Here is a 26,353-nt window from a genome sequence, read left to right as displayed (position 1 = left end):
GCTTGGTTAATATTTGAATTTTACAATGAAGTTAAATTAAGATTTAAATCAAGGTTAGGTTTAAGTTTTTGTTTTGGTTAAAACATGATTATGGTTAGGTTAAGCTTTACATTTTTACAATTTTACAATTTACAAAATTTAGTTAAGTTAAGGTTTATATTTAAATTTAGGGTTAAAGTTGAGGTTATATTTAGCTTTAGGTTTCAAAGCTAAGTTAAGGGTTTAAGGGTTTAAGTTAAGGTTAGGTTCAGATTTACATTGTGGATTGAATTTAAGGGTTAAAGGTTAGATTCATGTTTAGGTTTACATTCTGAGTTAAATTCAAGGTTTTAGGTCAAAGTTTATGTTAGGTTTATGTTTAAATTTAGGATTAACGTTAAGGTTATATTCAGGTTTAAGTTTTGGGTTGAATTGCAGGATAGTGTTAGGTTCAGATTTACATTCTGGGTTAAATTTAAGAATAAGTTTAGGTTCAGATTTAAATTTTAGATTGAATTTAAGGTTAAGGTTAGGTTCATGTTTAAATTAATGGTTAAAGTTAAGATTAGGTTCTTGTTTAAAATTAGGGTTAAAGTCAAGGTTATATTCAGATTTAAGTTTTGAGTTGAATTTCAGGTTAGTGTTAGGTTTAGATTTAGGTTTTGGGTTGAAGTTAAGGTTAAGGTTAGATTCAGATTTACATTGTGGATTGACTTTAAAGTTAAGGTTAGGTTCAGGTTTAAGTTTTGGGTTCAAATTAAGTTTTATACTCTCAAGGCGTACATTGAGGTTAGAGTTCAGTTAGGTTTAAGTTCTGGCTTGCAGTTAATATTATGGTTAGATTCAATTTGGACTAAGGATAAAATGTTGGTTTAAGTTTTGAGTTTAGTTTGGGTTCAGCCTAACATTTTAGCTTAAGTATGTTAAGCTTAAGTAATATGTAATACACACACACACACACACAAACTTGTATGATCAAGTTGCTCTGTTTACCTCATCCACGTTCTCAAAAGCGTTGATGATGTCATAGGGCAAACAGGAGAGCAGGTCAATGACGAACCAGGTCTTCAGATAGTTCATCCGAATCAGCTTGGGGTCGGAGATCACCTCGCCTCCGGGCCCCACGAATGTGGTGTGGAAGTTTAAAACAATGTCCACCAGAAAGATGACGTCCACCACGCTGTCCAGCACCAGCCAGGTGACGTTGTTCTGCTTGGTCTTGAAGGAGACGTTGTAGGGAACCATGATGGCTGTGTAGAAGGTGAGGATGAGGATGACCCAGTCCCAGGTAGTCTTGAAGGTGCAGTAGTGCAGGATGATGTGAGGGGGGGTTTTGGGAGCCTCTTGCTTGTACTGGGGTAGGATGTCTGAGCCCAGCTGAAACACCTGAGAGAACACAGAAAACTTAATTCATTGATTAACCTCTAAACCAACATTACAAATCATAAAAAAATATATATATACAGCGTTTTATACAGGTGTTTTCTGGGATTGTTCCTAATCACAGCTCATCAATTTTGGCCTATTCTTTTCTGAGACCTCTCCCTGACTAGTTATAATTACTGCCGTGTTTATTCTAAGACCTCCCCCTGACTGTGATGGATGCTAAAACCCACATTATTTATCACAAAACTGTACCCCTGATCAGCATTGATACAGATCACCTAGTCCTCTATTCCAAATCCTCCTCATCACTGTAATTGGTCCTAATCCTTAACTCATTTACAGTGAGACAACCCGCAAAAGTAGGTTGGAATTTAATTGTAAATGTTTTACTTCCCTGACTGGAATTGGTCCAAATCACTATCTAGTTTATTCCAATACCTCTTTCTCTCGACAATTGTTCCTATTTACCAACTCGTTTATATATTTAGTTTCTTCCCCATAGTGAGATTGGTTTTAGTTGCAGTATTTCTAGTCCAATTGTCCCACCCGTTCAGCTGCTAGTCAGCTGTATATCCCCCATCACTAGTGATGCCACAACACCAGGAGGGTGAGTACTAGCACACACCTCCTCCGACACATGTGAAGTCAGCCACCACCTCTTTTAGAACTGCTGCTGATGATTTCGCATTGCCAAGTAGCATCACAGCGTGCTCGGAGGAAAGCGCAGCGACTCGGTTCCGATATATCAGCTCACAGACGCCTTGTGCTGATCCACATCATCCTAGGAGTGATGAGGGGAAAGAGTGCCATCTACTCACTCCGAGAGAGCAAGGCCAATTGTGCACTATTGGGGCTCCAGCAACTGATGGCAAGCTGCATGACCGGGATTCAAACTAGCAACCTTCGGATCATAATCTTCTTTCTTACTTGTTCCAAGACCTCCCAGTGTCTTTAATTGGTAATCTAATCACAGCCTCATTTATTTTGAGACCCTGCCATGACTGTGACTGGTCCTAATCACCAGCTCATTTATAAAACAAGTGCCTTGTTTATTCAGAGACTAGTCTTAATGTCCTAACTGTGATTTTCCTGATCACCACCTTATTGATTACAAAGCCTCCCTCTCAACTTGTGTTGTTAGACCTAATCATCAATTTGCTTTTACTATGACCGCCTGCCTGAACTGCCTGAACTGAGTGGGAGCAGACCTAATCACCGCCTCATTTATTCTGTCAGAGGTAGGTCCAAACTCTCAACAGTACTCGAGGACTCTTCAACAGTAGTAATAATTATTTTATTTAATTATGAGACTAATCAAAAAAAGGAATAAAATAAAAAATGAACAAACTATTGCTTTGCAAACTATTGCTTAGAGAATATAAACCCTTCTGACAGAATCTGTAGTTACAAACAGCCAATCTACTCCTCCCTCAGTGAGAAAAAGAGGGACAGAATAAGAATAAAGGATAAGAATAAGAGAGCATGAGAGAGAGAGTGAATAATTAATGTAAAATTCTAGCTGTACAGCTACAGGAGCTGCACACTGTACACACACACACTCGTCTGGGGAGAGTGTGTGATTCAGTTGCAGTAATGCCCTTCTGCAATTCCATACAGTGTGTGTGTGTTTGTGTGTGTGTGCACCTGTGGTTCTGTTACAAGTTTGTCCTTGTAACAGACGGTGTAACTTTCTGTGTGTCGAAGGGTGAAAGACAATATGGCGTGTGTGTGTGAGAGCACAGGCAGCACTTACGCTTCTAAAACATGGCACACCTTCTAATAAATGCATTCACTACTTCACTACTCTACTTTAGGTTCCACACATTGCTGACACAGAAGTGTAAATGCACAAGTCCAAGTTGAAAAGTGCTTTTAATCAGAGGTGAAAAAAGTACTGAAAACCTGTAATTAAGTAAAAGTACCTTTACTTTGCTAAAATTCAAGCAAAAATGTAACATTCAAGCAGATTATGTTAAAAATACTTACCACCACATGCTTTCTCAGGTTTGATGTGGAAGTTTTGAAAGCTGACAGCTCTGTCCGGCAGGGCGCATTTTGTTTTTTTTTTATTCAGACAATTGTGTTTGTCCAAGCATCGTATTTTTTACTCAGTAATGGGGAGTTTTCCAATGTAGCGAAGTAAATTACTTGTGTCAAAATGTACTTGAGTAAAAGTAAAATTACCTATTTTAAAACTACTTTAAAATTTACAAATTACTCATAAAATCTACTCAATTACAGTAACTTGAGTAAATGTAATTCATTACTTTCCACCTCTGCTTTTAATAGAATAGCTTGGCAAAGAGATGAACATGAACCTATTGGCAAGCATAGGTTAGAGGGGAAGTAGAATAATGGGTCCATCCAAACCCTTTAGGATGACTTGAGGATGAGGTAGTGAACAAACATCCTGACCTCACAAATTCTTAAGACTGAATGCAATCAAATACTCAAAGCAAAACCTATGTTTATGCAGAAACTAGCATAAGCAATTTCCCTGGACAGTATTAGCATTAACTCATACTGACACAATTATTCCACAGGTCTTGATGTATTTTGGGAAATATCCCTTGCTCAAGAACGAGAATGCACTGACTTGGTGGTAAAAAAAATGCAGCACATTTATCCAACATTGGCAGAACTGGCAACATAAAGCCAATGATTTCCTGAGTTGAAATAATTTAACCTAATTTATTAAATTATTAATTAGTGTTTGTGGTAAGTATGTCTATTTTGTGTTTTATTTCTTTCTATTTGTGTTTGCAATTTGGAAATGCATGTTGTGAATTTAAAAATAAAACCAATTGGTCATTCATTATTAAGTGAAATGTCTTGTTTTCACTTATGTATTTTTAATTGTATTTTTTGCTCTTTAAGCAAGCAAAATTGTTTTATCCAATTACTCGATTAATCAAATAAATTTTTCAATAGAGTACTCGATTACTAAAATAATCGATTGCTGCAGCCTTATGCTCTATACTGACTCCCACCCATACCAGCATCCATCCATACCCTTACCTTCATAACAAGCATGAAAACATGTTAGCAGTACATGTGTGTAAATGTGTGCGCCCACTCACCTCTGCAAGTCTGGAGTGTTTGTGTGAGGTGACGTCCGTCTTGTTCATAGGAGTCAGCTGCTGGATGGTACTCTTGCTGGTGGTCAGAGCACGGGTCAGCCTCGCAAACTTAGTCCAACCAACTGAATAAAAAAACAGTACATGTTACTACTACTGTAAATACATTGAAAATCAAAAGTAATTCAATGTATAGTATGTGGTGATGGACATCTGCGTTATAAAGCTTGCATACTCCAGTTTATAACATTTTATGTGGAACATGCACTGGTACAGATGTTGAATGCTTAGTTCTGGATCCGACTTCAAAGAACATTTTTCCATAGTAATCCCCAGTCCAGTTCTGAGGAACATTACACTGACATGCCACGTGTCCCGTGACTTTTGCCATATTTCATAGAAGCTAAAGAATGCGGAATTAACCTGCGAGAAATGTGTGTGTGTGTGGTGTATCCTGCATTGAATGTGGATGTGATTTCTGCTTGTGAGTTGCTTGTCTGTTTGCATGGACAGTTCAAGACAGACGCTGACGATCACGATCATTACCACAAACTGTGCTGTCCATGATGGGTGCTAATAGAGGTGGGTGTGCCATATAGTATCATATGCAATAATATCGCCAACATTTTTAAATATTGTTAATGATACGATATTATACCCTGAAATATTGTGCTATATCACCCACCCCTCTTTATCACATCTGGGCAGAGCTGCCAGGTTCAAAGTTCTCCCGTCAAATTAGGCTTAAAAAATTAGGCTTTCACAGGTAAAAATTCAGGGGTGGTGGGGTGCGTTTTTGGGCTATGCGGCCGCAAAAAAAAAAACAAAAAAACTGGGAGTTGCCTTTGATTGTATTATTTTTTTTTTTTTTAACAAATAGCTTTTACATTTTAGATTTAATTGCGAAATACATGTAAGGTAATGAAAATGAAATTGCAAAAAAAAATTAAAGAGGAGAGAAAAGAGTTCAGGAGGGGCAGAAACAGAAAAGATTAAGTAAAAGTCTTTTTTTTTTCTTTGCTAATTATGTTACTATTAAATTTTGACTGGGATATAAAACTGTTATAAAATATTTAATAAAACACTAATATTATTAATGACTTAAAGATAAATAACAATGCTCTGAACCTTCACAGAGGCTCAATCACGCAGTCTTTGATGCAGACCACCCTCACCTTATCAATAATTTAGGAGAGAAGAAGGCTCTGAGAATTTTTGGGCAGGCACGGATGAAGATGTCCGCAGTAAGCAGAGGTACATTGAATATTTCACAGAAACTCTGTTCCCTGAAGCCATTAGTTGGACCTACAGGTGCGATAAGCAATACCGCCTGGACACATATCAAATAAGCAGTATTTTTACAGTGGGTTTATTTAAAGCATCTCTTTGAAGCTTGAAGAAAAGTAAATGTTACTTAGGCAGTGGAAGGTTTGCAGAGCACCATGGCAACTGGAACGCAGGTTTCTGAGAACTGTAAAACTGGACCTCAGTGCAGAAATGTCACCCTGAGAAATGCCATTATTTTCTCATTATTTCAATCGTTTCTTATTTCGGTACTGGAGTTTGTACAATTTGCTGAGAGCTAGTGTGTAACTCATCACAAAAAGAGAAAAGGGTCTTCAAAGGTACTCAAAAGATTATTCATTTAGCTTTAGCTTTAGCTAGGTTAGTTTAAAGTAACTACCAGGGCTGTGCACAATTCAAGATTTCAGAATTTAATTCAATTCATTGAATGACCCTACAGGATCCTACAGGATGTTGAATTAAATTTGAATTGGAAATACAGGAAGTGGAATTAACAGAGAACGTCATACTTATCACATCTAAAAATAAAATGTGATTAATTTAACATACATATTTCTTCCAAATGGAAGTAAAGACACTAACATTAACCATTTCAGAATCCTATGATTTATGACGTCACCGTCAGTCACTCCCCTTCGCCCAATCACGTTACGCTCCGAAGCTCAGATTCACCTGTGTTCTGAGGAAGTTCTGGGTTAAGCTCATCATGTATTTTGTATTTAAGGCTGCATTATGTATTGTATCTTCGCGAGGTATTGTCGACCTTGGTTGCATACTAAGCGTTTCTCATGTGTTCTTCTATTGCCTTCTCGTTACGACCCTCTTTTCTGGTTTATCGGTTTGTGTCTCTTGTTTTGCCCCTTTTGGATTTAATGCTTGGTTGGACTGTCTTTTGGTTACGAACACGGACTGTTTATACTACTACGGCTTTGGTTTCTGGTGAGATTATTGTTTGTTTGGCTCTAACATCTGTACTATCTGGTTATCAGCCTGTAAATAAACCTGTTTGTTCATTTTACTCGGCAAGCCTCGCTCCACTCTGTCTGGCGTTACATTAATGTTGAATAATTAGCAATAATTAGCCATTTCAAAGTAATCAAAACAGAAATAAAACAATGTTTTGTAAATGCAATTATTAATTATTAAAGCACTTTACACTACTGGGTAACATTACTGCCTTCAGTGGTCAACAGTCCCTCAAACGATTTGTCTTCAAGGTTTTGTTTTGGTTTTGTTATGTTCTGAATATCTTGCCTGCAACTCTAAATATAGCCTAAATATTTGGACAACCATTTTGAACACTTGGTTAAAGCAAGGTATTTTTGGAAATAAAGTTTTTTCATACTATTTTTACAATTTGAAAGTTATTACAATTTTATTACAATTTGTTATACAGAGATTTTAACTGGAAATTGGAAAACGTTGGCCTTTCTAAGGATTAAGGGAAAAGCTACTTCTCCAGATCACTATTTATTTGTGTTGTCCACACACAGTGTGGATCCGTTTGGATCTGGTCTACAGGATGTTTAAAGCTGTGTTTACTCAGCATTGTGTTCCATTATTACTTGACGTACAGGCCGCTCCTGCAGGTGGAAGGGTATTACATTACATTGATTTTCTACATGGCACAGAAACGTACTTATAAAAAGCTCTCATAAAACAACACTGAGCCTGACCTTCCCTTCAGAGTTAGTCTCCCAATGTTCCTCACTCCAAAGCATTTCTGCTGAGTGTGTGAAAGCCTTCATACACACTCACGCTGTCCAATCACAGGACAGCTACACAATCTCACTTACTGGGCACAAAGTCAGGAATCAGGCAGACTATAAAAGAACATTTGACAGGAAATACAAAGAAAGGCTTTTTGCTCAGATTAAAAAAAATGGATTGGAAAAGCACACTAGTAACACTGGAAAATTAAAGTGGTTCCTAAATTGTTTCTGTCTGAAAACTATGAAGAGTGGTTTCTATGCTGTTAACTTTTGGTTAAATGCTAAAGTCTAAAAACATTTAGCTACACTTTGGCTGATAGAGCAATGTCAAAAACCTTTGGCTAATATGGTAAAATGCTAATACTTTTGTCTGAATTAGAAGTGTTATAACTTTTGGTTAAATATGGGTGAGAAGGCCATTACTCAATAGCTGGTTTATCCAGCAGCTTCTCCATAAACACACAGTACTGAGGAGCATTATAGAGTGAAGGCATTCCATGTACAGACTGAGCTGGTGTATGGGATAGAATGTTGGACCCCCCATTTATTTCTTTGTAGAGAAATTGTACGTGTTTTACGAAAAACATGTGAGTTCTATCAGTACACCAAATTTTGTGGTTCTAGCTAAAAAATCGTGATCTGTAGACCCATTTGAAATTCGGACAAATGTTTGCAGACACTTTTAAATGGATTCTATGGGGAAATGTCCAAGCCTAAAAAACAATACTGCAAAATTCTGTGTTTCTGGGTTTGTGGGAGGAGATATTGATTAAATCTTGCGAATAGAATAAGGAAGAAAAAAAAAGAGTATGAAGAACAGTACCTTGGCTTTTCCAAGCCAACTTAATTGCAATTAAAATAATATTTTAAATATAATATTTATTAAATACTTAATATTTTGAATATATCAGCTGAGAAACAAAGGTTTATCTATTTAGAGCTGTGAAGGACACAGTAAATCTGCTCTCAGCCAAAGACGGACAGCAAAAAGAGTATTGTACTTCACTCCAAAGCACAGCAACAACCATTTGACCCATCACCGGCCGAGGGCAAGACAGAGCGAAAGAACGAGAGAGAGAGAGACAGAGAGAGAGAAAGAGACTAAAACAACTTTAATCCACTAGGCCAGGTCATCAGCACATCAGGCGCTTGTGTGGATTAAGCAATGAAAGGTAAAACAGCTTCACTGGCTAGTGTCTAACCTCACTCACAAGATAACACCTCACAACTCAAACAACTCAAACTTTTCCCAAGCCATCCCCTGAGGTAAACACTTTATGGTTAATTAATATGCTGCCATCCCATGACACCGGACACACTAAACTGTGCAATAAAGCATCCCAGCTAACAGAGAACATTATAAAAATGTTTGGCGACATTCTAAAAAAAGGTTCCAGAAATATTAGCCTGTAAAATTACAGAATAAATGTTCCAGGAACGTTCTGAAAACATGAAAAAATAATGGTTTGCATCACAACATCATTAGAATGTTTATCACATTATGAATACTAACATTATCAAAACCTTAAAAGTTACATTCACACAACTAACTGCGTTCTAAGAAAATCCAGAAATTTGCTAGATTAAACATTCTAAGAATGTTAATTGAAAGGTTTAAAAATGTTCAATTTAACAAAATTGTTAGCAGGTTTTGCAGTGAAAGCGTCATAACGAACAATTTTTATATACTAAAGAGAATAAAGAAAGTCAATCTAGATTATTCATTATGTAAAAAAAGAAAAAATATGTAAAAAAACATATTTGAGCAGTTTTTCCTCATTTATCACAACAAGGGACGCTCTTCTTAGCAAAACTTGATGTTATACAGAGCTGTATGATGCAGACTACTCCAAGTAAAACTCTTTTTTAAAATACAGTATTGGAATTGGAATGTAAATTTGAGAGGAGAGGAAACAAATTTACCTTTTGGCTCCTTAACCCTTTCCCATAATTGGATTCACCTGTGTATGTAGGTCAAGGGTCAATGAGCTTACCAAACACATTTTGTGTTCCAATAATTAGTGCTAAAGATTTTCAAATCAATAAAACGACAAGGGTTCCCAAATGTATGCACCTGCCTCATTTTGTTTAAAGAATTATTGCAGACTTTCTGTAAATCCTATAAACTTCATTTTACTTCTCAGATATCACTGTGTTCATCTGCTATATGATATAATTATCTGAAATTGCTTATCTGAACAACTAATTATTTATATAGAAAAATCATAAAAATGATCAGGGGTGCCCAAACTTTTTCATACCACTGTATCTCTATTAAAAACACTGGGTTTTTTTTAAGCACTGCACAATGTCAGACATCTAATGTGCAACAGCCTTAAAAAAGCCAATTCAGACACCAAACAGGTCTGTGCTGATCGACTTAATTTGAGGTAATTGTGTAAATTTTCATTAAAAACTGGTGGGAATAAAGAACATTGTTAACTGTATAGACTGTGCCGTGTTTGTCCATTAACAAGTAAAATATGTTCTGAAAGAGAGCCTGTACAAAGGGTGCCAGCCTCTGGGACTGCACTGTTCTGCCTCTCGTAAATATATATTGCCTCTAGATACATCATCCAGAACGAGACAAGTGTCCGTCAGACAAACACTGCTATTCCTGACAGATCACACACACCAGCACCAGAGCCAGAGTTCTGCTATATCAACCCCTGTCTCTCCAGATCAGCTCAAACACAGCCCACAGAACGCTCAAAGCCTGTCTGTTTCCATTGTTTTCTCGCTGATGACATCGTAAACATCTCAGAATTTATATTATATTCTGCTGCTCTGAGAGAGTCATTAACAGTCCTGATGGAAGAGGTGGATCGAGACGGTACCAGGAGGATATTTTTTTTAAAACAGAAACCTGCAGATGGAGAGCACATAGTGTCACACCTTTACCTGTATATGTCTAGTGTCTTTCCCTTTTTTGGGTCCTTTCTGCTTCTGCCCTGTTTTCCTGTCTTGTGTCACTAGCCATGTGCTTTTTTGAGCACATGGCATTGTTTTGTTTATTGTCCTGTCTCCGCCTTAGCCCCGCCCTGTCATCTGTAATCCCTCCTGTCTCATTTTCTAACCCTGCCTCCTTGTTAATTCTACAGGTGTCCCTTGTGTGTGCCTGTATATAAATACCCCATGTGCTCCTTTGTTCTCTGTCGTGCTTTTTGTTTGACTTTGTGCTGTTACTCTGTCTGGATCTTGTTTATCTGTGTTTTGTTTAGCCTCAGACCTGCTGTGTTTTTTGTCTTCAGTGTTCCAGGTTTGCTTTATGTAGTTTGGTTCTTTGTTTGTTATTTTTGAATGTTTGTTTCATCCTTTTAGTTTATCCTCTGTTTCATAGTGTTTTGTTTTAGTGTCCTTTTCTTTATAAGTGTTTTGTTCTTTGTTAGTTTCTAAATATCTAATAAAACCGACTTGCGTTTGCATCCGGCCTCCTCCTCCGTTTTACACATAGACTGAGCCTATAGAATAAATTGAGCCTTTGATGATCTTTTTAATCCCATATAATAATTTTGAAGAGCCAAATAATATTTGGAGTAAATCTCTGTTGTTTACTTATTGACCTTATATTAATCTGTCAATTGTACACATTGTATATTGTGTTGAAATGCCATGATGAATGGACCAATAGAAATGCTCCTTTATAAAAAAATTTCTTCTCTTAAAAAGTTGCCTTCATTGCCATCATTTCTTCATGACTGCAGTAATATGTACAATACATGGTATTACTAGGGATTAAATTAAAGTACAAAGGTTAATAAAAGTCAAAGGTTTGGACATGACTTAAAATCAGTGTTTTTTCATTATTTTCTGCTTTGTAGTTTAAAAATATGCATGACTTTAGTATTAACCCATAAACAAAATAGTTGAACAAATCAGAATATTTTTTTAAATATTTTAGATTCTTCAAAGTAGCATCTCTTGCTTAGATGACAGCTTTACACACCTTGGCATTTTCTTTGTTAACTTGTCAAGAGTATAGAAAAAAACATTAAATGTTATGATAAAACTGGCTCTCATCAGGACCAACTCAGAAAAGGAAGAGCAAGAGTTTCCTCTGTTGTACAGGATAAATTCATCAGAGTTACCAGCTTCCCAGATAAGAGCATGTAAATGCTTCACAGAGTATTTTTGGTTTGTTTAACATTCCTTATGTGTTCTTTCATTGTCTAGCTGAACTAATTTATAGTATTCATCAATTCACTGTTCATTTACTATGTAGATCAAAAAAAAAAACATTGAAGTGTCCAAACTTTTGACTGGTACTGTATATTTGATGAAAACTCCAATGTTTAAACTCTTATTGGACAGAAGTAAATTATTATATTTTTTTTGTCGTATAAATGCGCCTTGTGCATCATTTTTACGAACTGTGTGCTTCTATATGGTTTTGGATGTGGTAGCTTGGGTGTGATATGTGGTCGTTAGGGGGTTGCTAGGTTGTTGCTAGGCGTGTTCAGGACATTTTAGGTTGTAAAAGGATGGAATAATTTTTTAAGGTGTCATTTAAGGTTGTTAAGTGAAAAGCAAGCAGTGTGTGTGTGTGGAATTTGAACGTAATGAACACAATGCCTGAGACTATATCAAACTATACTTAATATAATTATAATAATACCCTACAGTTAGCTCCAATCTTGTGCTATGATTTTGATACGCCGTTCTTTAAGAGCTGATATTTGTAAAATATTGTTTTACCTCATACAGCTGTAGCCTAGCAATTCCACACATCCAATATAATAAAAGCAACAAGTTCAATGATATCAATTAAGCTAATGTAAAGATGTCACAGAGAACCACGTCTTTGACGTAATGATGTTGCTTAGCAGCAGTATCTATATAAAGAACAACTAAATTAACTATTTTATGACACGTCAAGACTAAAACTAAGGAAACTGAAGGATGTGCTGTAGAGGGAGATATCAGAGATATCAATCTTCACGCTCATGCAAGTTCAGACCTCTAATTGTACCTACGGATGCATTGAATATTTGGCAACCGTTTTTATTTTTAATGGTACACTGCAAAAAATCCATCTGCAAAAAATAGACAAAATATATGCAAATTAAGACAAATATATGTATATTAAGCACAAAAATCTGCCAATGGGGTAAGCAAAATTTTCTTAGTAAGAATTCTTACAAAAAGCTATAGCAAAGTCTCAAAATGAGTGAAGTAACACCTCAATCAAGCAAAAAAAGTCACTGTTTTTGGACACAATAATCAGAACAACTTGATTGCTGCTTGATTGAGCTTATTTTAAAGTTTAAAGTTGCTTAAAATAAGGTACAAATTCTAAGTAGGAATGATTAAGATAATTATCCCTAAAATAAGCAAAATAATTTAACACTTACACACAATGCTTAGTGAGACAAAAAGTCTTATCAGAGAAGAAAATAAGATTTATTGCATTAAAACTTAAAATTAGAAAATTTCACTTTTTTTGCAGTGAAAATTGAAGTGAAGTTGCAGTGAAATTTATTTAACTGTGAAAAAGAGTGAATAAAAGTGAATAAAAAATCTGTGAAAAAAAACTGTTTGGTTTTCAGTTTGTCCTTATTTACACTGCCTAGCGACCAAAAAAGAAGTCGCAATTACAAAAACATTTGATGGACCACCTTTAGCTTTGATTGCAGCACACATTCTCTGTGGCATTGTTTCAATAAAGTTTCTGCAATGTCACAAGAATTATTTCAGTCCAGTGTTGCTGGATTACCTTTTCACCAAGATCTTGCAGCAGCATTGATGATGGTAGAGTCTGACCACTGCACAAAGCAGCTCTTCTCCATCCAGCACATCCCAAAGATTCTCAATGAGGTTCAGATCTGGACTCTGTGGTGAACTCTCTCTCAATCCATGTGTAAAAAATGATGATCTCATGCTTCCTGAACCCTGAACTCTTTCACAATTCCAGCCCCATGAATCCTGACATTCTCGTCATCTTGGAATATGTCCGTGTCATCAGGGAAGAAAAAAATCCATTGATGGAATAACCTGGTCTATATTCAGTATATTCAGGTATTGAGGTCAGCTGACCTCATTCTTTCAGCACATACTGTTGCTGAACCTAAACCTGCAGAGCAACTGCAGCATCAACCCCACATTATTTACATACTTAAATCATTTTTTTTTTGGTCAGGCAGTGTATAAAACCATTATATTGGTCATTGACCTTCTCCAGGCATCAGGTACTGTCCAGTGTGATGACCAGGCCTTGCTGTTTGGACAGCTCTCCTCAGCTCATGACTGTGCTGATGTGGCACGGCTGACGACTACTAATAGAGGGCACCCAACCACACTGACTCAGGTCATAACCTCTGGCATGAAACCCTGCTGGGTGAGCAGTGGGTGAGGAGTTTTAGCTCCATGTGGCAGACATGCTGACCGTCTCACTTTCACCACTTTTCTACCATTTCACAGGTGACTGAAGCTCCAGAAAGCTGGAAAGGCAGTAGACTGGACACCATTGTGGCTCTTATCCTCACCCATTTCACCAACACCAGCCAGCCTACGCCAGTTTGCCACCAGAATACTGTCTTTAAAGGACCAATATAAATTTTATTTTATGCACTAATACTGATTGGACTAATAAATTGCCACATTGCCAATTTATTCTTTAAAACCTAGGTCAGAATCTTAAAGCACCTGCACATCCAGACTTCCCAACTTTTCCATGACTTTTCTCTATTAGGAAATTATCTTCATTACGTTTAAGAAAGTATGTGTTCATCCAGTGAACAAAATTTCCTCAACATTCTGTTAATAGTACTATCTGGGTCAATAGATATATAAAGTTGTGTATCGTCTGCATAGGAACGGAAACTTACACCTTACTGGCTAATTATTTTACCTAGTGGTAACATATAAGGAGAAAACAGGAGTGGACCTAGTACTGATCCCTGTGGAACACCATATGGAAGATCATAGTTTTGTGAAATGCAACCATCGGTAACAAGTTATGAAACAGTTTGTGCTGTAGCTTCTGATCCCACACAGTGAACACAATAGCAGGCAAATCTACCATGCTACAGCCTCTGTGTCCTTCTAAAAAGCTTCATTAACAAAGACAGTAAAATGGCAGTAAATGTTAGCAATGTGTTTAGTAGATGGAGAAAGCTTAGAGCCCAGAAGGACTACAAGACAGGTAAACACTAGGCTTCAGCTAGGGTTAGCTAAACTTCACTAGCTAATTTAACACAGTGGTCCATGCGAAGTTATCAAGATAGCAAGTGTTTGAGAGAGGTAAAGTGGTCCAAAATTGCGCCTGGGGAGCGTCCACTAAATACAATGTAATGCTATATAATGTAACATAATGTAATGTAATGTAACGTTCACAGCCAGTTATGTATGCCACATCAAAACAGGAAGTGAACACCTGGGTAATGCTGGGTGCTTTAAGGAGGTTACAAACAAAGAAAAGCTCACTCAACTTGACAGGCCTGCTTATCTAAGGCTTATATGAGTCTTTTGATTTGGAATTAAAAGTTCATATATGTATATATGTGTTTTATCATCTCCATAGCACCACCTATGATTTAAATGCACATTAGACTTATTTGGCAGGATTTAAAACTCTTGAAAATTGTGATTAGCTGCACATTTCATGAGAAATCACATATGGGTCCAGCTTTCACTGGTTTTTCAGTTTGGCCCACTACGACTTGCGACATTGTGCGAGTGCCCTACGCCCCCCTGTGACAGGGGACCCCTTGTTTAGACTGTTATGGGCAATAGTTTTGGAGCTACACATACAGAATTAGTGTCTTCCAGTATGTGTTTAAGCCCCATGTTAGCTTATACAACATGCCAGATGTCTCAGCATCAAGTTGTAGAGGTTCCTAATGGAATATTTACATGTGAGTGTCTTTGGCAATGTTGATGTGGTGTCAGGGGCAGTTATTATAATGGTCTTCATGCATGTAGTCCTACATTGTGCAGCCGTCTGCCAGTGGTGCTGGCACTAACAGGATGACTGATGGAGGATATCACTGCTTGCTGAATGTTTGAAACCGTGACTGTTGGGTTACTGTGCGCATGTTGGACATTCTGCCAGCTCTCTGTGGACTTACCTGACTATCTAGTCAGTCTGGTACAGCCATAATCTCCTTGCCTTGCCTAGGTAACTTGCACAGCCGAGTGTGACACTTGTATTTGTCTGTCTCATGATTTTACATCTACCCACCAAGCTTTATTCTTGTCGGATGATTCCTTCTGGGGTAATCTGTAACATCTAACATCTTTAGTCCATTTCCTAAAGGACTAACCAATGGAAAAAACGTCTTGGCTGTATCTACCCATAGCCCACAGGAACTCTCATTATCAACAGAACACAATGCAGAGAACATAACTCCAATACAAAACTAGATGCATAATAGTTATCCTCTGATGGCTCCAAAAACTCCGGAGTGTTCCCATCTGGGGTGTTTGTGTGCGTGTTCTCACCTCTGGTGCTTTCATCCTCAATGGGCTGTTTGAAAACAGTGATGTCTTTGAACGTGCACAGGAACAGCACCACCTTGTCGTTCTCATTCCTAATTGGTGCGATCTGCATGTAGAACCACACCGGGGTTCCTGTCAAAAGTAAAAAAAAAAAATCAATGTCGCTCATCACTACTGTGCATCACTACTGCACAGTCAGTCTATGAGCTGCCTTTCTGAAAAGTGAGATGATAAGAGAAGTTCGAAAATAAAATTTTGTGGTGTTTCAGACCTCAACTTCACCTCCACTGTTCCTATGAACTGTTATTACTGCCAAATGAACTGTGGAAACTGCCTGCATAAAACATTATTAGTATAACCACAATTCCAATGAAGTTGGTACATTGTCTAAAACATACATTAAAATAGTAAAGAATGATTTGCAAATCATTTTCAACCTATATTCAATTGAATACACTAAAAATACAAGAAATGTAATGTTTAAACAGATTTTTGCAAATATTCACTCATTTTTCATTCCAAAGAATTTTAAACAGTGGCAACAAAATACCTGCAAAGTTATGAGGAATGCTCAAAAAACACCTGTTAAGAACATTCCACAGGTGAACAGGTTAATTGGAAACAGGTGAGTGCCGTGATTGGGTTTAAAGGGGGCATTCCTGAAAGGCTCAGTCGTTCACAAGCAAGATTGGGGGCGAGGTTCACCACTTTGTGAACAACTGCATGAGCAAATAGTCCAACAGTTTAAGAATAACTTTTCTCAATGTGCAACTGCAAGGGATTAAAGGATTTCATCATCTACAGTCCATAATATATTTTAAAAAAATCATAGAATCTGGAGAAATGTCTGTAAGTAAGCAGGAATGTCCCAGCTTCTTCAGAATTGGGGTTGTATGTTCATACAAAGAGTTTGGCAAGAGCAGGTGTTCAATATAAAAAAGTTTCTTTGATTTTATCAAATTGAAAACCTCTGGAATATAATCAAGAGGAAGATGGATGATCACAAGCCATCAAACCAAACTGAACTACTTGTTTTTTGCACCAGGAGTAAAGGCATAAAGTTGTCAAAAACAGTGTGTAAGACTGGTGGAGGAGAACATGATGCCAAGATGCATGAAAACTGTGATTAAAAACCAGGGTTATTGCACTAAATATTGATTTCTGAACTTTTAAAACGTTATGAATATGAAATTGTTTTCTTTGCATTATTTCAGCTCTATAGACAAGCTCTGCATCTTTTTGTTTTTTTCAGTCATTTCACATTTTCTGCAAATAAATGCTCTAAGTGACAATATTTTTATATGGAATTTGGGAGAAATGTTGTCTGTAGTTTATAGAATAAAACAACAATGTTTATTTTACTCAAATATATATCTATAAATAGAAAAAGAAAAAACAACTGATTCAGAAACTGAAGTGGTCTTTTAATTTTATCCAAGTATATATAAAAATGAGTACATTTTTATTTTTGTTTTCTAATTTTGACCCATTTTATACCCAATTTAGAAGGCTAATTTCCCAAACCACTTATTAAGACTCCACCTACCACTAGGAAGTGAGGTCTAGCACATGCATTATTAACTAACAGACGCCTGTGCTGGCTGACATGGGAAGAGAACACCATCTGCATACCCAGAAAGTGCAAAGCCAGTTGTGCTCTCTCAGACTCTGGCTGCTGATGGCAAGCAGCATGACCCAGGATTCAAATTAACAATGCTCGGATCATAGTGGCAGTGCCTTAGTGCACTGGAGCCACTAAGGCCACTCAGAGTCCCAGAAAAGTTGGGTTTTTATGCAATCAGAACAGTGAAGTCTAATTACAGAGTACAACACTGATATATAGTGGTCAGGGTTTAAACTCAACACTAAACAAACTATTGTTTTAAAAACGAAACATTGCGATACTTTGATATATTGATATTTTTAACAGCCCTATCACCTTTTAGAGGCTCTGATTTGGTGTCAATCTAATAATATCAATATCACAAACAGCTTTTCACAGTGATCGCTGATGGCTAAGGCAGAAATGTATGGAACGCTTCCACACTGCTCTGGTCATTAATGTATTTAGTCGTCTAGCTAATGTCTAGAGGACAGATTTTGACAGCAGATTCATCATATTCAATGTCAGACTCTCTAATCCTGTCACAAAGAGTATGAGTGAAGCTCCACAAATAATTAGTAATAGTTAATTAACTCATAGAAATTGTAATATGCTGTATGTTCATATGAATATATATATTTATATTTTTACATCAAAGCAAACTTGATATAATGTAGTAATAGTATACTCACTGTTCTTTCTGTACAGTAGAATTTCAAAACAGTTGGACTCATAGTTATCGAAGGTCTGCCTGACCTTCTCTATGGTCTTCTTATCTGTCAGCTCACCATACATAAAACTAGACAAAGAGAGAGAGAGAGGGGGGGGGGGTGTCAAATACAGTTCCAATAAAACCTCAACTCAAACAATTAATCAGAATTAATACATTTTCTTTTTCAAAAAAGAGGACACTCTTCATTTCAGATATAGACTGAAAAAAAAATAATTTGACATCCTTTGAAATCCTTCGCTTGCAGTAACTGCATCAAGTCTGTGATCCACTGACATCCCTAAACATGTGAATTCTTCTTCTGTGATGCTTTTTTCAGGCAGTCCTCAATCAATCTTTTCTTTTAGTTACCTTACTTAATTTCTGCATACAATATTACCAAGTCCTGCTGGAAAATGAAATCTGCACCTCCATAAAAGTTGTTTTCAGCAGAGGGAAGCATGAAGTGCTGTAAGATTTTGTGGGAAAACAAAACTGCACTGACTTTACACTTGATCATAAAACACAGTGGATCAACACCAGCAGATGACATGTCTCTCCAAACCATCACTGATTGGTGGAAACTTCACCCTAGACCTCAAGCAGTTTGGACTGTGTGTCTCTCCACTCTTCCTCCAGACTTTGGTGCCCTGATTTCCAAATGAAATGTAAAATGTACTGATTATCAGTGATGGTTTCAAGCCGTGCAAGCCATACTTTTCTTGTAGTCGTTATGATAACAAAGACATTCAGACACGCCCTAAATCAAGATGCGTGGTGGACTACTTGCCTAAAGATCGCTAAAATAGGGCCCTAAATTTTATAAATGCTAAGTGACCCCAGTGAACAGATAAGATGTGTGTAGGTTTACTGGTTTACTGGTTTGAAAAGTTAATAATATGGCTACATTTGTGTTATATAATCATGGCAGTGCCTGTATCCTGTCACCATCTTATCTGTTTTTAACTTTATCTGCAATAAAACACATTTTCGCCTCAGTATGGTGTACATTCCAATGTCTGAATTACATTAAACAGTGTGGCAACCTCCCTTCCACTTCAACAACCAAATGATCAGCATTTTGTTTCTAGTGGCAAGCAGCCTCTCTCTCCACCACCACATTTTCTTTTTTTTTTATATAATTTTATTTCTAATTTTTCCCATTTTCTCCTCAATTTACACGGCCAATTACTCAATCCACTTATTAGTACTCCACCTATCACTAGTGATGCCCCAACACACCAGGAGGGCGAAGACTAACACATGCTTCCTCTGATACATGTGAAGTCAGCCACTACTTCTTTTCGAGCTGCTGCTGATGCAGCATTACCGAGCAGCATCACAGCATGCTCAGAGGAAAGAGCAACAGCTCCGTTCTGGTACATCAGCTCATAGACGCCCTTTGCTGCGGACATCACCCTAGGAGTGATGTGGGGAGAGCGCACCATCTACAGTACCCACCCAGAGGGAGCAGGGCCAATTTTGCTACCTCTGAGCGCCGGCAGCTTGATGGCAAAGCTGCATGAGCTTTAGGACTGCTGTCTCCATCCACTCACCTGCATGTGCTGCTCTTCTGCATGACCTCGGCTCTGTGGTATCCTGAGAGTTTGCAGAATCCGTCATTACTGTAGACCACCGGCCACTCTACGATCTGAGCGTTCCCGAGCAGGAAACTCGTCTCTGGAGTAAAGAGATCACACATACAGTAGCTCAGAGCACACATACTTCATTACTACGCCACCCAAATACACAGTTCTGTCGAAAAATAATGACTGATTTGTTATGTAACTGTTTCAACACTCTACACACTTTGTAGTTCTATAATTACAGACTGTAGTACTGTATCTGTTTTTCTGTAAACTTTATTATTACCCTCCTTTTACCCTGTTCCTCAATTGGTTAGTACCCCACAGGGTAGACCACCACAGATCAGCTTTTAGGCATATACATTTTATTATTAAGCATGGTGTCTTTTACGTTGACCTAATTGCAGAAGTAAGCTTTATAATTACAAAAAATAATAAAAACTACTTAGAACACTTTAAAAATAGCACTTAGTTTGGGGCATTTCTAATAATTACGATGTTAGTGATGTTATTCGTGATAACACACTCCCTCTCATGTTCTATTGCTTAATTAACAAACACGAAAACGATAGGTATTCTATCTGTGGTTTCAGTTCGTTTTAGTTAGTTTTATAAACTCTCAATTCAGTTCCAGTTAGTTACCGTTTTTGGTACCACTTTAAAATAAGACAACCTTTATAAAGGGTATATAAATGGTTAATTACAATTTGTTCATTAATGGTTACTTATTAGGTTGTAAATGCCTTAAAAATTATTAATAATCAGTTATAACTCATACATGAAAAGGGCAACAATGACCTGTTGTTTGCCAAATAGTGAACCCACAGCCATCTATATTGTTGCCCTTTCTACATAGGTGTTATAACTGATTATTAATGATTTTAAGGCATTTGCAACCTATTTAGTAACCATTAATAAACTAATTGTAAACCATTCATAGTCTTATTTTAAAGTGGTACCCCGTTTTTTCCTTTAAAATAATGTTTCTATTCGTTTCAGTTAACTTTCAGTTTTCTTTATTTAATTCGTTATCATTAACGATAATAACCTTGCCTGTAGGCTCCTGATCACTGAAGAACAGAAGAGGGTAAAGGAGGATAATAAATTCCACATTCCACACAGAAACAGATACAGGACTACAGTCTATGGTCATTATGCTCAGTGCAGAGCCTGAGTTACACGGTTATAAAGCCTCCCAGCACTCAACTGTTGGGTTCTCTCTTTATCCAGTACCTTTGGCTGACTGTACACTGTAAAAATGAAAAAGTTGAGAAAACCCAAAATTTCAAGGCAACTTACTGCACAGGATTTCTGAGTTTTGAGGCCAACTTAACCTTTTAAGTTTTGAAAAAAAAAAAAAACAGAGACTGTTAAGCTAACTGAAAACTTCAGTTCAGATAATTCATTTTTCAAATGAATAAAAACTTTTTTATTAAGTCTCACCAACTTAAAAATTCACTTTGCGTTGTTAGATGGTCACAACAATTTCTTTTTTGTTCATTTAAGTTGGCAACAGATAATTTATTACTATTATGTATAAGTCTTATTGTCAGTCTAATAGGCTTGCAAAAATGCAAATAAGGCCAGCTGGACAGCATATAGTCTTACTGAGCAACACAGAACACAGTAACTTGCTCATATAGCCTTCAACACTGAGGCCAGGCAGTTCACTATTATATAACACATATGAATACCAAGAGAAGGCAGCCAGCCTGAGGAGAAGGACTACACACTGATGGTGAGTAACAGGTGGGAGGACACGCCCAATATACAAATAGTGTGACCAACATCAGGTGAAAACCCCTGCAGAATTGCTCAGTAGACCTTGTTTAACTAAAGAGTCAAACTGAGCATGTGTGAGTAGTTGGCTTGGTAGTTGGCTTGGCCAAAGGGCAACTTTTAACAATAAATTAAAAGTATTAGTTGAGGCTATTAATTTGCTATAGTTTATGTTGCAATTCAATATTTCATGTTCGGTTGACTTAAAAATCACATTAAAGAGAACAGTTTTAAGTTTTGTTTTTTACAGTGTAATCAAAATCTCCTCATCAGAGCAATGTTCCAACATCTAGGCTAACTCTGATCTAGCAGTATTTCAGTGATTGAACAGCTCCGGTCTAACAGGGCTTCAGTTCTGGCTGTGTGGGTTCCGCGGCGTCAGGCTGCTGAGAGAATGATACAGCACTAATCCGGCTGGACTGCCAGCCGCTGGCACTCTCACAGGCTGACCAGCGTTTCTGAGGAGTGCCAGATTAGTCAGCTGTTGCAGAAATGGAAAAAAAATTTAAAAAATGAGCTCAGGAGTTCAGATCCAACTTATAACATGCAGGAAATCAGAGTTCTCAATGACATCAATAACATATCAATGAAGCTTAATAATACATTTATAAATAAAAGTTAAAATTCTTTAGTAGGCTTTGTGCACCATGTGGTTTTGCATTGTCATTTTGAAAAATGCATGGATGTCCCAGAAAGTAATTTTAATACCAATACTAGCAAATTATCTCAATACTTCATCATTAAAAATGGTGCAATACAGGCGCTATGTTTAACACAAAAATCACACCTTGTCACTTATCAGCTCAATAATTCAAGAATGCTTCATCATAACAGCATAAACCATATATATGTTTAAAAACAGCTTCTAGAAAGAAGAAATCCAAAAGTTTCTAAAAAAGTGCAGCGTCATCGCTCTCCTGTAAGGATCTGTGATTAGTCCACTGTGAAAAACACACAACAATAGCAGCTCTTTCAAAGTTTCTTTCTAAACAACTGTCTGTGACTCACAAACACGCATTCTGAAGTAGTGCTGTACGATATGACGATAAATATGGTGGGGACGATTAAAAAAAAGTGTCTATCATGCTACTTACCTTCTATCGTCCCTTCTATCGTTTCTGCAGTAATTTCTTCAATTATTCATGCAAATATATAAAGTAGGCTACCATAATATGTATTGGTGTGGTCATGTTGCATAAACAAAGTTTATATAAGTGATAATAAAGTAATCTTCGCGAAAAAGCTTCATAAATTGGTTTTGCAAGATGACGTTGCTTTACGTTATTGCGCGAACATGCCAGTTTACGACATGCTTTACATTATTAAACTCATGAGAGCTGAACAATGGAGATGCATTGTTCTTTAAAAAAAAATAGCTACTGCATCTACCTCATCTGTTTTATTTGATACATATATATTGCTGCAATAAAAGGTAATAATTCTCATTTGTGAAAGTTGGGTTTAATGTCACTTTGAAATAAAGTTGGAAAAAAGTAAGCAATGATATTATTTTGTCATATTTTTCGAAGAATAACTGAAAACATACTTAAGTGTGGTATATCATGATATATATCGTTATCGTGATATAAAAAATTCCATATTGTGATATATGATTTTTCCCATATCGCCCAGCACTATTCTGAAGTATAATCCAGTGTCTAAGGAGAGCTCTGTCTCGTCTCTGAGTCTCCCTGCAGTTGTTTATATACAAGGTCAGAGGATGATATCGACACATGGGCTTGTTAACAATGTTTTAAATCATTGATTCATTGACTCAGACTATGTTCGTACTTTTGTTTTATTATTAATAATCAAAACATTAATTTGTAGTTCTATGTTCAATCTTCCATTATTCCATTAATTTCAAATGTTTTAAATATTTAGATGTTTAGAGATATTTATGCACAGACTGTATCGAAAGTCATAATTTTGGTATCGTGACAACACTGCTATGTTGTCTTGTGTTTGCAATTAATAGATTAAAAGGTAGGAAAATAAACTAAAAAGGATAAATAAACAATACACTAACAATGACAGAAAAGTAAGTAAGAAAAGAAAGAAAGAAAGAAAGAAAGAAAGAAAGAAAGAAAGAAAGAAAGAAAGAAAGAAAGGGAAACATGAAGCAATACAGAATGACAGAAAAGTAAGAAAGAAAAAAGGACAGAAATAAATAAATAAATAAGAAAGAATGGTGACAGAAAAGAAAGAAAGAAAGAAAAGAAAGAAAGAGAAAACAAAGCAATACACACATATGAACTACCAATCCAATCACAGTGCAGGAGGGGCGGGGCCTATGAGAAGAGTACTGATGCGAGTACTGCGCCCTCTGGTGGTTCTCACTGTTGCTGCTTTAGTAAAGAGGGTAAAAAAAATTGTTGGTATTATTGGTTTTATTAACACACTCACTTTTAAAAATACTTTTTTGGAGTAAATATATATTTTAATCAGTACTAAAAAAAAATCACACACTGTAGTAAAATATTATTGCTGTCATGCAAGAACATTTTACCTTTACTCTTTATATAATGTAAATTATTATTAGACTTAGTTTAGTGGCATTAGTATTAGTATTAGTATTAGTGGTGGCAGCAGAAGAAGACGTAATAATATTATAGTAGTAATAACAGTAGTATTAGTATTAGTAGAATTTATAATAGCAGTAACAGTAGTAGTTATAGTAGTATTAGTTGTAATACAAAAATAATGCAGTAGAAGTAGTATTAGAAGCAGTATTATTCATATTCATAGTAGTAGTAATAATACGATTAGAACTAGTTGTAGTATTAATAAAAGTGACAAAAAACATTATTAGTAATAGACCTGAAAGTATTAGTGTTACTAGTAATATGTTAGCATATATTAGTAGTATATTAGTAACAGTGTTCATATTAGTATCAGCAGTATTAAAAATAGCAGCAATAGTTGTAGTGTACTGGTATCATTTACAGACATACTATTTAGAACTACATGAGTAAAGGTTTTAGTATTATTTTTTCTAGTTGTAGAAACAGTTTGAAACTGTAGTGTTTGTAATAGTATTAGTGTCATTATCAAAACAATGTGCATTTTAGCTATTAAACCTAATTATCATATTAATTAGAATTTAGATCATAAATCATATTTTCCAGCTTTACTTTATATATTTCACATTTTCGCACTTTACTTCCTGTCATTTATGCATCCAATAGAGATGGGCTATATGGCCCTAAAATAATATCACAATATTTCAGGGTATTTCTGCGATAATTATATTCTTGGCGAAATAACAAACATTGCATTTTTCTAAATAAGTTATACCCAGATTTTCACCAGACTGTACAGAAGTCAGTGATCTAATATTTCATGATACTAATAATGCACTCCATATATCCAGGATTGAAGTAAAATAAATGATACTGGACACATATAATAATTTGTCTCTAGTATATATTGTTTAATGGGAAATAAGAAGTGTGAATTTTTCTATTTGCTACAAACAGCAAAAAAATTTGTACCATGGCTAATATGGCCCAGAAATGTTATTGAATATGATGCAGTATTGTTATCCTTAGTATCCACTCTATTATGGCAAATTGCACAACAGGGTGGCAATGACAGGGAGGGTAATTTTAACAAAAAAAAAATGCATTTAATGAAAGTATGATGTGGTTGATCTAGAGCTGCAGACACACTGAATTATTAGTCATTGGGTTTTTATGTTAAAAAGATACTTTTTTATTGTCTAACATTGTAATTACTGTGATATTTTACACAGAGAGTGTGAGCAGCTTATAATAATAGTAATCTGATTATGATTATCATAATTCCCCAGCATACCCCCCCCCCCCAAACGTTAGAGGAGAAGGTGGAGGATTATGATTACAGTATTAGAGAAGTAATAGAGGAGTGTTAGAGGAGTATTAGAGGAGAATAATTAGAGGAGTAATGGAGAAGTATTAGAGGAGTAATAGAGGATTAATGAGGGAGCATTAGAGGAGCAATAGAGGAGTAATAGGGGTATCAGAAGAGTATCAGAGGAGTATTAGAGGAGTATAATTAGAGGAGTGTTAGAGGAGTAATAGTAGAGTATTAGAGGAGCTTTAGAGGAGTATTTGAAGAGTAATAGAGGAATATTCGAGGAGTATAATTAGAGGAGTAATAAAGAAGTAATAGGGGAGTTTTAGAGGAGTATAATTATAGGAGTATGAGATAGGAGTTCATTAGAGGAGTAATAGAGGAATATAATAATTAGGGGAGTATTAGAGAAATATTATTAGAGCAGTACAATTAGATGAGTATAGTTAGAGTATAAGAGGAGTAAGAGAGGAGTATATTTAGAGGAGTTTTAGAGAAGTTACAGGGGAGTAATAGAGGAATATAATTAGAAGAGTATTAGAGGAGTTTTATTAGATTAGTATAATTAGATGAGTATAATTAAAGTATTAGAGCAGTATAAGATAAGTTAAAGGGGAGTAATGGAGGAGTCTTATCAGAGAGGTATAATTAGATCAGTATAATTAAAGTATTAGAGGAGTAAGAGAGGAGTATAATTAGAGGAGTAATATACGAGTTCATTAGAGGAGTAATAGAGGAGTATAATAATTATGGGAGTATTAGAGAAGTTATAGGGAAGTATTAGAGGAATATTATTAGAGGAGTACAATTTGATGAGTGTAAATAGAGTATTAGAGGAGTATAAATGGATGATTATAATTAGAGTATTAGAGAGGAGTATTAGAGCAGTATAATTGGATAAGTATAATTAGAGTGTTAGAGGAGTATAATAGGAGTATAATAATTAG

General features: G+C 36.1%; 3 protein-coding genes across 3 annotated transcripts in view; 2 read left to right on the top strand and 1 right to left on the bottom strand.

Annotated features, from left to right (window-relative positions):
- Positions 1-26,353, top strand: part of esr2b (estrogen receptor 2b) — a 443,098-nt gene that overhangs the window by 300,397 nt on the left and 116,348 nt on the right. The gene's annotated exons all lie outside the window — the stretch shown is intronic.
- gphb5 (glycoprotein hormone subunit beta 5) overlaps positions 1-26,353 on the top strand; it is a 141,773-nt gene that overhangs the window by 59,211 nt on the left and 56,209 nt on the right. The gene's annotated exons all lie outside the window — the stretch shown is intronic.
- kcnh5b (potassium voltage-gated channel, subfamily H (eag-related), member 5b) overlaps positions 1-26,353 on the bottom strand; it is a 65,869-nt gene that overhangs the window by 39,371 nt on the left and 145 nt on the right. Inside the window, exons 2-6 of the mRNA XM_007228984.3 lie at positions 19,764-19,887; positions 18,191-18,297; positions 15,899-16,027; positions 4,446-4,567; positions 973-1,365 (exon numbers count right to left, since the gene is read on the bottom strand). Coding sequence (XP_007229046.3) covers positions 973-1,365; positions 4,446-4,567; positions 15,899-16,027; positions 18,191-18,297; positions 19,764-19,887 — 875 coding nt within the window. The remainder of the gene's footprint in view (positions 1-972; positions 1,366-4,445; positions 4,568-15,898; positions 16,028-18,190; positions 18,298-19,763; positions 19,888-26,353) is intronic.

The sequence above is a fragment of the Astyanax mexicanus genome, chromosome 7 (assembly GCF_023375975.1).
Source record: "Astyanax mexicanus isolate ESR-SI-001 chromosome 7, AstMex3_surface, whole genome shotgun sequence".
Classification (NCBI taxonomy): Eukaryota; Metazoa; Chordata; class Actinopteri; order Characiformes; family Acestrorhamphidae; genus Astyanax; species Astyanax mexicanus.
This window is presented reverse-complemented; position numbering and strand designations above follow the sequence as displayed.